At 40.7% G+C, this 12897-nt stretch overlaps 1 protein-coding gene across 1 annotated transcript; it reads left to right on the plus strand.

Annotated features, from left to right (window-relative positions):
• Nucleotides 1-7886: 7886 nt before the first annotated feature.
• Nucleotides 7887-8903, plus strand: LOC311172249 (glyceraldehyde-3-phosphate dehydrogenase-like; the record flags this gene model as incomplete). Its single annotated transcript, XM_084235502.1, has 1 exon — nucleotides 7887-8903. Exon 1 carries the CDS (start codon nucleotides 7902-7904, stop codon nucleotides 8901-8903), a length of 1002 nt encoding a protein of 333 aa, XP_084091628.1. The 5' UTR covers nucleotides 7887-7901.
• Nucleotides 8904-12897: the final 3994 nt, after the last annotated feature.

Consider the following 12897-nt stretch of genomic DNA (forward strand, 5'->3'; position numbering starts at 1 on the left):
AATATATGTATAATGTATTTTCTACACAATATATTTTATACATAATTCCACTAATATATTTCCCAAAGGTAATAGTAACCTAATAACCCACTATTTATATATATATATTTATTTATATTTACTACATATGGTACTTCAAAAGGGATATGAATCACCTTAAAATGTGCAAACTACTTATGCTTACATAAAAGATTGTGAATAAGTTTTTATATAATGCAAGGAGAACTAAAGACAGGAAGGTAAAGTAGAAGCAGAGAGATTACTTCTCCTGATAGATGTGCTTTAAAACCCCTCTATTCAGGGCCTCCCCTGGTGGCGCAGCGGTTGAGCACTGGGCTGCAAAGCTGCCTGCAGCCTCTGCAGCGCCGGTTCGATCCCCAGCCACCAGGGAGGGTCCCACATGGCGCGCAGACCTCTCCTGCCGCCCGCTGCTCTCCTCAGCAGTGTATTTCTTCGTCAGTCTGCCTGTTCTCTTCCCCACTCTGGCTCTGGTGAATTCTCTCACCCTCCCGCAATTCTGACTATACCCACTGCTTGTATAAATAAATAAATAAATCTTTAGGAAAAAAAAAAAACAAAAACCCTCTATTCATACTAGAATTCACATGCACTATCCCATTTAATTTCTAACATATCCCTAAGAGGGAGGCAGGCATCATTATCCGATTTTGCAGATGAACAAAGTAAAGTAGAAAGAGCTTTAATGATTTTTGGAAAGTAACAGAGCTAGGAAAGATAAGCTGGGCCCAGATCTGAGGTTTCCTGACACTAGTCCACTGCTCAGTGAATTATGGTGTCCCAGTCACCAGGTGGGAGAGATCAAGGGAAAACAGGTGTGCCCGTGGGGACTCTCTTCTGGCATGTCTTCAGGTGTGATCAAGTCCTCCTGTTCTTGTTGGCTGCCCAGCAGCCCTGCCAGATCTGCTGCCCTCCTTCACCTTGGCACCACCAAGCTTCACATGGATTTGTCTTATTGAATAGCTTAAACTCATCCTGTGTCATAAAAAAATCAGCCAAGCTGGTTTTCCAGTCCCTCAGAGGCTAATTCTTCATGAAGTGAGGACCAACTGAGTGGATACATTTAGAATCAGAAATATGTATGTTAAGGCAAATCAAGAACAAAAACTAACAATTATAGACAACTGGTGCTCTATAAAATTAGAACCCTACTAAATAGCAAGCCAGCCAAATCCAGAGTGGGCTGCACAATGAGGGGAGGTATGTGGGTGATGAGCTCCCAGCCCTGCTGTGGCTCCTGCACACACCTGCTGTCCCAGGCAGGGATGGCAATGCAGGGTTGCTATTGTCTAGGTGAATTAGAGGCCTCTGACCCTGCCTCCAACTCTCCCAGATTCTAAGGGATCCTAAGAGACGCTGTGTTGATAGGCTGTTCTAGTCCATCTCACTCCTCTCAGGCAACCTTTTCACAAGAGCCTTTTGGAGTTAACACCCTCAATTCTAAGTGTGACTGAGTGCTGGAGAATTCCCCCGGCATGTGAAGGCTGGGAGTGAGGAGACTTTTAACACCCTTTAATTATTCTGTGAAGAAGCCACTGACCCCATATAACCTTGCCTCCTGGGACAACCTGGCACTCTATATAGTTCGTTGCAAAGCTTCTCTTTTTAGGTGGATGTTAAAGGTTTCCCCTTAAATCGCTGAATTGAATCTCTATTTTTAAAAGTTTTAAAGCATTTCCCAGCAAATTAGACAATTGGATAATGTTGGAGATTTTAAATAGTCTACATTTTAGTCTCCTCTAAGCCCACTGTGGTTGTCCCCAGCAAGCAACTGCACGGAGGCTGGAATAGAAAGGAGAGGAGAAGAAAAGGAGCAATTCCTCAGGCTGTGTGGTCCCATACCTGCCCACTTCAGTGTTTTTAAGGTGACTCATGTTGACCATGCCATTACATGAGAAGATGCTGCAGGAAGCTGAGAGAAGGCAGGATCCCAAAATACCTAGACAAGATCACCTAAGTCAGACACTGGTTTTGTGTCTCATGTCACCCAGGATAAGGTGTGGGCACTCCCCTGCCTGTTCACCTCACCCCCACATTAGGCACCAGTAGGTCGTGTTCCAATGCATACATTGTCCAGTACCTCCTTTGTGCCTAGCTTGTACTTGGCACCACTGATGAAGGGCTTATGGTCTTGTTGAGGTTGAAAAATATGAATTTACTTATTTATGTTGCACCCCATTCTCAAAAGGTTTGAAGGTGACTTATCTAAAATGAGCAAGTGTTATAGCAGGAATATAGAGGAACCAAATAAGACATCAGTGTAAAAAAATAATAACAGCACAAAACACAACAAAACAAAAATGGACAATTATAAACATCCTGCAGGGGAGAAGGAGGGAGAGGGATCAGAGGGAGGGAGGGAGGAGCACAGGGGAGTGAGGTGATGGTGCACAGGTGCATTGGTGAAGGAAACTCTATGGGGACTACACCTGAGTGAGTGGGGGGAAGCAAATATTGTTTAAAAATGAACAATGATGTGGGGCCTCCCCTGGTGGCACAGCAGTTGAGCGCTGGGCTGCAAAGCTGCCCACAATCTCTGCAGCGCCGGTTCAATCCCCAGCCACCAGCGAGGGTCCCACATGGTGGCGACAGATCTCTCCTGCTGCATCTGCTGCTCCCCTCAGCAGTGTATTTCATCAGTCTGCCTGTTCTGTTCCCCGCTCTGGCTCTGGTGAATTCTCTCACCCTCCCACGCTTCTGACTGTACCCAGTGCTTGTATAAATAAATAAATAAATCTTTAAAAAAAAAAGAAAAATGATGTAAAAAAATTTTAAAAATTATTATAAAAAATTTTTAAATTGTAAAATAAAATGAGCAAGTGTGTCAACATAAAAGGAGACTAATACAGAAGGCAGACCATATATCAATGAATAAACAAAATGTAGTATATACATGCAATGAAATATTATTCTACCTTAAAACAGAAGGAAATGCTGACATACTACAATGTGGATCCTTGAATACATTATGCCACATGAAATGAGCCAGACACAAAAGGACAGAGATTATATGATCCCATTAATATGAAGTAACTGAACTAGTCAAATTTAAAGGTACAGAAAGTCAAATGATGGTTGCCACAGACTGGAGAGACAGGGGCTGGGAGTTATTATTTAATGAGCACAGAGCTGTAGTTTGAAAAGTGAAAAAGTTCTGGAAATGAATAACAGTCATGGTTACACACTAATGAACTGTTGTGACATTGTGATTTATAAGAAACACATATTTGGTCTCTGTTTCTGGCACAGAAGTCCTAAAACCCTTGGAATTCACTAAGTGATAAGAGCCATGAAAGTGTCTTCATAGTCATTACAAAACCCTTCAACCACACCTAATGAGGACTTTTGGGAACTGCCTAAGTGTGGGGCTAGTCACCATGCAGCCATGGGATTGGAAGGTGGACCTTTCAGCCCCACCTCCTTGACCTCTTGGAGAGGAGAAGGGCTGGATATTAAATCCACTGCCAATGGCCAATGATTGAATCAATCCTGCCCATGTAATGAAGCCTCCATAAAAACACAGAAGGATGGGGTTTGGAGAACTTCCAGATTGGTGAAGGCGCTGCACTCAGAGAGGGTGTGGTAACCACGTGCCCTTTCTCCCACACCTTGTTCTTTGCATCTCTTTCATCTCACTGCTACTGAGTTATAGCCTTTGAAAATAAACAAGCAAGTAAGTAAAATGTTTCTTTGAGTTCTGTGAAATGGCTCTAGCAAATTAATCAAACCCTATATGGGATGTCCCTGGACCTTCTGTTCTATAGCCAACTGGTTCAAGCCAGGGGATTATTACCTGGTTTTGCAATTGGTACCTGAAGTGGGGAGCTTAGTGTGGGACTGAGCTCTTAAGCTGTGGGATCTGAAGCTATTTTCAGGCAGATAGTGTCAGAATTGAATTGAATTGTAGGACACCCAACCAGGATAGGAGAATTGCTTAGTGTGAGAAACTCCGGCGAACACACTAGGATTGATTCCAGAACTTTTTTTCCAGCACACTTAAAAATGGCTAAAGTGGTAAATTTTATGTCGTATATTTAACCACACACACAAAAAAAATAGACACCAACTCCAAAGGCTTAGTACCCATACCATTAATATTTTTTTAAACGTTGGTATTGCTAGTCGAGATGATAATAGTTGGGGTACCAGGGGTTAAAGAAAATGTGTTTTTTTTTTAAATTAATGCAAACTACCAAGGAAGAATCATGCGGTCAGCTAAGAGAGCCAGGAGGTAGCTTCCACATGTGAAGTGACAAGCTGAATTTACAATGGAGTAGCTGTGCTTATGGCAACCAACAGACTTGAGTGCCTAGCCCAAAGGCATTCCAATTACATGTTTAAGAAGCAAAACAGAGGGCCTCCCTGGTGGCGCAAGGGGTTAAGACACAACCTATGAGGCTATCCGCAGCTACTGCAGCGTGAGATGGATCCCCAGCCAGGGAGCTACCCACATGGCGCAGCAGTCCTCTCCTGACTCGCCCGCTGCTCCCCTTAGCAGTGTATTTCAGTAGATCTGCCTGTTCTGTTCCCTGCTCTGTCTCTGGTGAATCCTCTCACCCCCCACACCTTTGGCCTGTACCCCAGTTCTTTTATGCATTAATAAATAAAATTTTAAAAAAAGAAACTATACAAATAGAACATATCCTTAGCCTCTACTACCTAGAGGCAATAGTTACTGACTTCATATACACGGTTACCTGTTTTCTAAGAGGATAGAACCAATTTGATTTGAGTTCTCTGGCAACCACTGGGAAAAGAGAAATTCAGCCACTTAAACTGTTCACAGGGTGATGATGACATTTAAAAAGCAAAACAAAAGAAGCAGTTACTCAGAAGCACATGTACTACTGATAATGAGATAGGAAAGAAATTTCTCCGGAGATTCTCATGGAGTGAAGTGTAACGAACAACACCCTTAGACATTCAGACATGGGAGTTTTGTCACCCCATTTCTGTTGAGGGCCATTATTTCATAGAATGATGTCACAGAAACAGTTATGTCAGCGACCAGTGCTTCAGTGAGGAGGAAAGTGCTGCTGAGTGTGAGTGCAATTGGCTTTTGAAGCAGGATGAAGTTGGTGGATCAGCAGTAAAGGTCATGGGCAGCAACTGAAGCTTTGGGAAAGGTAGGATTTAGAATCCTGTCTGGCACAAAGTAGCTACTTGGAAAATACTTGTTGCATGAATGAGTGGGTAGATAGGAAAAAATACAAGAATTTCATGGCCAAAGGAGTAGAGAGGGTATTCCTCAGAGCAATCTGGCTAGAAGATGTTTGTCAAGATAAGATATCCTGCCACTTGGATGGCAAGTGATTAAAATCTAACCTCACCTTCATGTGGCAAAAATGGAAATGTAATGAAAGCATATTGGAGTGCCTCACATAATTAAAAGAAATAAATAGATCATTGTTGCTTAGTTTCTGTAAAAAATGTTTGCAATCTCAGGAAAGTGACCAGTTGGGGTCGGGAACCCACGTTCAAATGATTCAACTCTGGTCTGGATGTTAAGGCATTGTAATTGGCCAAGCTTAAGTCAAAGCTGTTACTGTGATCGTATAAGAATAAATATGGCAGCCCCCATAGAGCCAAGGGTGATAGAGAAGGTAACTAGGAAAAAAAAGAAACTTGAATGCCAGATATAGGAGATCTTTAGTTCATTAGTTTTCAAATATATTCTTACAGCAACAGGATTCTGATTTCAAGCATAACTTAAGAACACCAGTTGGATACACACACAAATACACACAATTTTTCTACTCAATCAAATTTGCAGTATATTCTAATCCATGCCACTGCACTTACGTATTAATCATTCATGCATTTTGACAGTCCATTTCAGCCTGTTCTTTCAGTGCTCTGACTACTCTCATATATTTCTCATGGTTCCAAGTACAATACTCTCTCCCAGCGACAGTAGCCCATGCTATTCCTTACGTTCTTATATTCTCTTTTTATTCAGCTGTAATCAATATTACATTCCTGAAAGTTTACAGTTCAACTAATATCAACTACTTTTTTTAGCCAAAGCACTGTCTTCTAGTTTCTCAGATATATATTTTTGTGTTGAATGAAAAAAAAAACAACTTAATATTCCTTTCAATGTTTTAAGTTCATGTGATTATATGAAATGAGTGATTATATGAAATAAGGCCCAATTTTCTGTCTGTTTTTGTGATGACCCAGGTTGTTTTTGAGGCATCTTTTCATTAAAGATGTCTACACAACTACCTCCTTGTATAGTCACTTTGCAACTTAGATTTTCTAAGAATCTTAAAAGATTACCTCTAGAAAGATCCAAATCAGTCGTCACTCCAATGCTCAAACCCACTCATATTTCATAAATGGGGAAACTGAAACTAGAGTGGTTAGGAGACTATATCCTGGACTTAATTTTAGTCCTGTGTTCTTTCATGCTAGAAGATGGTACAGAAAAAAGGTAGAGATATTGTATGGTAATCATCATAAGAGATCAGAATACCTTTAATAGGCCACTGAAGGCTTGATAACAGGCAACTTCCTGGGGGAAAGGTTAAACTTAATTCCTGCTGTAGAATGAGGATTCTTTGTATGTCAGTTTCCTGTGCTTGTTACTCAGTAGCTCACGAGGCTGCAGAATACATGAAGGTAGAGACCATGTATTTTTTTTAAAGCATTACAAATATGACTTTTTACTTCTCACCATTAAGCCTGAATTTTAAACAGAATTTTGGACTTGTGGCTTAGATCCAACAAGTCATTCAACTTTAGCACCTCTCTTATCCCCAGTAGCTTTTCCAAAACTACTACCTTCACCGTAAAGCACCATGAGTTTTCCCAATTCAAACTTGGGCTTTGGCATTTTTACTTTTCTTTTTTTTTCCCTAAGATTTATTTATTTATTTATACAAGAACTGGGGTACAGGCCAGAGATTGGGGGGGGGTGAGAGGATTCACCAGAGACAGAGTGGGGAACAGAACAGGCAGACTGACTGAAATACACTGCTGAAGGGAGCATTGGGCGAGACAGGAGAGGTCTGCTTCACCATGTGGGTTTCTCTCTGGCCAGCCGGGGATCAAACTTGTGCTGCAGAGGCTGCAGATTGCCTCACAGTGTGGCGCTCAACCCGTTGAGCCACCAGGGAGGCCCTGGCATTTTTGCTTTTCTAACACAGACATTGTGGGGCCATTAAATAGATTGTCAAGCATTTTCTGTATTTTCCCAATGTCGTTTGGGGTCAGTTTATTGACCCTTTTCTGCATGCCTCAGGTTTTAATTTTCATCATCTTCCAGATTTGGGGGACCTGTTGATGCTGAGCTTAAGATGCCTTCCAAATCTGTTTATTGCATCTTTTAAGAAACCAACTTAGGACAAATGAAACAAATAATCACCAGTAGCCTTGACATCAACATGAACTTCAATCACAGTCTGCCACTTTTGACCATGGAGCACATTTTGTCATAGGTAAGATCATGCCATGGAAGTTAGTCAGGGAGTTTTGCCCTGAAAACTCTCAGTAATAAGTTTAAATTTTATAAATGCAACTTTGACATTCTGCTGATCAGCAAGGCTCACTTCAAAAGCCTGACCCTTGAGGTCATCAGATGCGATTTTAGTTTCATGAGTTCCTGTGACTAGTGTTTTTCCAATATTTCTTAGAGTGATCATTGCTTAGAAAGAGGATCATCACTTCCATCTTAGCTCCCCTTTTGCTGCCTGTCATAAGGCTCTTGTTTTTGCTGATCATTATGATGCTACTCAGCCAAAAAAGAGATTGTGTGTGTTTATACTTAAGTTTCACATGCTGATTTATTGGGCACAAAGATTCCAGGTCACAGCTCACTGTTCCTACTAGTTCGACAGACAACTGCTCCTCGTGCTGTGTCAGCACATCCCTCAGACACCATGGTGAAGGTTGGAGTGAATGGATTTGGTAGGATCGGACGCCTGGTCACCAGAGCTGCTTTTAAGTCTGGCAAAGTGGACGTGGTAGCCATCAATGACCCTTTCATTGACCTCAACTACATGGTCTACATCTTCCAGTATGATTCCACTCATGGCAAGTTCAATGGCACAGTCAAGGCTGAGAATGGTAAGCTTGTTATCAATGGAAAGTCCATCTCCATCTTCCAGGAGACAGTTCCTGCCAACATCAAATGGGGTGACGCTGGTGCTGAATATATTGTGGAATCCACTGGTGCCTTTACTACCTTGGAGAAGGCTGGAGCTCACTTGAAGGGTGGGGCCAAAAGGGTCATCATCTCTGCCCCTTCTGCCAATGCTCCCATGTTTGTGATGGGCGTAAACCATGAGAAGTATGACAACTCCCTCAAGATTGTCAGCAATGCCTCCTGCACCACCAACTGCTTGGCTCCTCTCGCCAAGGTCATCCATGACAACTTTGGCATCGTGGAGGGACTCATGACTGCAGTCCATGCCATCACTGCTTCCCAGAAGACTGTGGACGGCCCCTCTGGGAAGCTTTGGCGTGATGGCCGAGGGGCTGCCCAGAACATCATCCCCACTTATACTGGTGCGGCCAAGGCTGTGGGCAAGGTCATCCCTGAGCTGAATGGGAAGCTGACTGGCATGGCCTTCCGTGTTCCTACCTCCAATGTGTCAGTTGTGGATCTGACCTGCCGCCTAGCGAAAGCTGCCAAATATGATGACATCAAGAAGGTGGTGAAACAGGCATCACAAGGTCCACTCAAAGGCATCCTGGCCTACACTGAGGACCAGGTTGTCTCCTCTGATTTTAACAATGACACCCATTCCTCCACCTTCGATGCTGGGGCTGGCATTGCCCTCAATGACCACTTTGTGAAGCTCATATCCTGGTATGACAATGAATTTGGCTACAGCAACAGGGTGATAGACCTCATAGTCCACATGGCCTCCAAGGAGTAAGAGTCCCCTGGACCATCACACCAGCCAGACCACAAGAGGAGGAGAGAGGCCCTCAGCAGCTGGGCAATCCTTTTCCCACTGATCCATCACACTGAGAATCTCAACGAGTCTCAGTTCCATCCCAGACCCCCGGGAGAAGAGAAGGGCTTAGGGACCCATGCCTTATTATGTATCAGCAATAAAGTACACTGTACTCAGGGGAAAAAAGATTCTAGGTCACATTTCATTCATTTATTTATTCATTTGACAAGCACTGAACCTACTATGTACCAGGCACTACCTTAGAACTGTTTGGTATACAGCAATAAATAAAAACATAGTCTTCACCCCATGGTCTGTATTATATAACAGGAAAGTTAGACATTGAGCAGTAGGATATAATAAAAAAGACAATATTCAACAAGTAACAGTAAGTGTGATAAGGTTTACAAAAAGCAAGTACAAATTCTATGGGAACAACTCTCAAAACACCATCCCTTTGTTCCTACCTCCCCTTCCTTCCTAACCTCCCTCTTCCTCTGTCCTCACCCCCTCACCCCTTCGTGGATCCACAAGTGAAACTGGCATGGTTGATGAAGCATGGGTGCTATTTCTGTACTGTTTATGTCTCTTGGAGTCTCTGCTATTAGTTAATAACTTGGCACCTCAGAGGAATTATATTACTTATGACCTGAGCACCAGCTGATGGTGCCTTCCAGCAAGAAACAACTGAGAGTGACTTGCTTGCATTGATTGATTCATTCGTTCAATGAACATTTATCCTGTCCCAAGTACTGTGAGCAAAATAGTCTCTTCCATCATTGGGAAGCAAATGTGATGGAGAAATACTTTAAGCATGGTATCACACAAATAAGTGTAAAACTATATTATCAGTGAGGCTTAAGCCATGTTAAATGGGGTTAAGAGAGCATAAGACAAGGTAATTGACTTGTCTAATGACTTAGCCACAACTACCCTGAAACCTTGTGGTTTCCAAAGCCTGAAACTCAATGTCTCTGTCACAATCATAAGTCAGCTATTGCATGAACTTCTCCATATCATGTTTTCCATGTTTGTTAAACTCTAATTGCTGAAAATTTCTTCCTTCTATGAACCTGAGCAGGCCCTGAAATAACATCATTGTTCTAACCACTGAAATCACACACAAAATTGGTAATATTTTCCCCAAATGCTTAAAAAACACCTAGCAATTCTTTAAGCCCTCTCAGCCTGAGTTTCAAAAATTCTATCCTGGAGCAGGCTAATAAGTTCTCACCCCATTTCTGTCACTGCTCTCTGGACATAGTGTACAGTCCAAGACTGACTAATAGGTAGACATCACATCTCCTCTCCCAACCTTTATATACATAAAGTTTAAGATATTGCTAACTAATCCCCACACACTTTGCGATTATATCTAGTTGAAGCCTCACAATCCATGTCAGTACAGTACTCTAGACAGCTGTGATCAAATAATTGGTTTCCATAAAGGTTGAAATCTTTTGCTATCCAAGACTAGAAATGGGTTCTAATGTTAAGGATAGTTGCCATTGCTTTAATGACCATCTGAAAATTCTAAACCCTAATATCAATGTTCCCTTCCCTAGATGTTCCATTACCTGGCATGCCCTTGCAGACAATTTGTGGAATGGAGAGACCAAGATGTATGAGTTCATATCCTCCCTCCACTATTTATTGCCACTTCCTAGCTTTATTACCTCAACCTCATTGTTACCATTTGTAAAATATGGCTAAGTAATTTCTACTTTACAGGGTGGTTGGAAGGATCAATGAGGCAATGTAGGTAGCTTTAGAAGACCCTTGATATATTCGCTAGTCTCTTCTTTTTCCTCTTTCATGACCACTTGTGGTCTAGGGTAGTCATTCCTCATTTCTAGATCAATCAAAGGACTCCACTGAAAAATTTTAAATCACTCCTGAAGGACCAAAACAAATGAATTGAATAGATGGAAAAATGCCCCTGTTCTTGGTTGAGATAACACTATTAAGGTGTCATTTCTCTTATCAGTTGATTTCTAAACTTAATGCAATTCTAATGTAAATATCAATAAGCTATTTTATAGAGTTGGACAATTTGCATCAAGATTTGTTATGGAGAAATAAACATTGCAAGAATAGCTAAGAAATACTGAAATGAGAAAAACTACAAGGGAAAACTAGCCTTAATAGACATTAAAAGAAATATAAAGCTCCCATAATTAAAACATTTCAGTATTGGTACATGAATAGACAAATAGATCATGAAATAAAATAGGATTAGATCCCAAAATATAGAAACTCAGTATGGATAATGGTGGCATCTCAAATCTTTTAGGTAAAGATGGACGTTTCTTACTAAATGATGTTAAGACAATGAGGTAGCCATTTGGAGAAATAGAAATTTACATCAATACCTCATACCACCCATACCAATAAAATTCAAGTAGATTTGGGACAAATGTGAAAAATGAAATCATACAAATACTAGAAGAAGCCATATTAAATGCTTCCTAACCTCAGACAAAGAAAGGATTCTTAAGGATGAAATCCAGAAACTACAGAAAACAAGACTGATATTTAACTACATAAAAATAGCAAACATGGGCCTCCCCGAAGGTGCAGCGGTTGAGCGCTGGGTTGCAAAGTTGCCCGCAGCCTCTGCAGCATTGGTTCGATCCCCGGCCACCGGCGAGGGTCCTACGTGGCACACAGACCTCTCCTGCCACCCGCTGCTCCCCTTAGCAGTGTATTTCGTCAGTCTGCCTATTCTGTTCCCAGCTCTAGCTCTGGTGAATTCTCTCACCCTCCCGCGCTTCTGACTGTAGCCAGTGCTTGTATAAATAAATAAATAAATCCTTAATAAATAAATAAATAAATAGATAAATAAATAAATAAAATAGCAAACATTTTACACTAAAAACACCATAAAGAAAGATAAAAGGCAATTGGTACTGGGAAAAAAGATTCACAATACAGACCACATGCAAAGTGCTTATATCCTTAATATACAAAAAACTGGATAATTGAACTGCAAAGGACCAAAAACACAAAAAAAGAGGGAAAAGACATGAATAAGCAATTTATAAGAAATAGATACTAAAAATGGATTTCAGATATATAGGGGTAGTGCCCAAATTCACTCATAATTAGAAAATTACAAGATAAATTAACAATAAAATATATCTCACATATCAAACTGGCAAAATTTAAAAATAATTGTTTCAAACACTGATGGATGTTAAAAATATTGGGCACAAGTTAGAGGAGGAGTGATATTTGCACTATCTGAAAGTATTTCTTCCAAGATACTTATAAATTACAAAGGCAGATGTAATACCTTTACAGCTGAAAAACTAGTCAAGACATCAGCTTAATCAAGTGACCAAGGTAAAAATATCACCAGGAATAAAACTTGTCAACCTCATGAATCCCTTGACATGATGCATTGAGAAACATGCGAGCTCAGTGTATTCTTGCCAAAAATGCATAGTCTCCTGAGGAGGGAAATACTATGCTATCAAAAAATTAACAAGGATGTAAAAGAATGGTATGTAATTAAGATAATAAAAGTAAAAGACAAAAAAAATTAAAAATACCTCTTCTAGTGATCTTTCAAAAAAATGTATAGCTTCAATTTAATCGTGAGGCAATAACAGACAAATCCAACTTGGGAAACATTCTACGAAGTCACTGACCAGTATTTATTAAAGTGTCAAGGTCACAAAAGACGAAGACAGACTAAAGAAGTGTTATGGACTAAGGAAAAGTAAAAATTAACAGCCATTTGGGATCATTGGGATCATAAACAATTATTTGTCTTTTATTTAGGACATTCACAGGAGGGTGACGGGAAGATGGTGAAATTTAATTAAGGTCTTTTCTTTAGTTGTTAGTATTGAGTCAATGTTAATATCCTTGTTCTTGATGACTTTACTATGAAGATATAAGATGTTAACTTTAAGAGGTGTAAGGTGAGGGATATAAGGGAGAGCTGTAATATTTTTGCAACTGTTCT

This window comes from Talpa europaea (genome assembly GCF_964194135.1).
Source record: "Talpa europaea genome assembly, chromosome: 1".
NCBI lineage: Eukaryota > Metazoa > Chordata > Mammalia > Eulipotyphla > Talpidae > Talpa > Talpa europaea.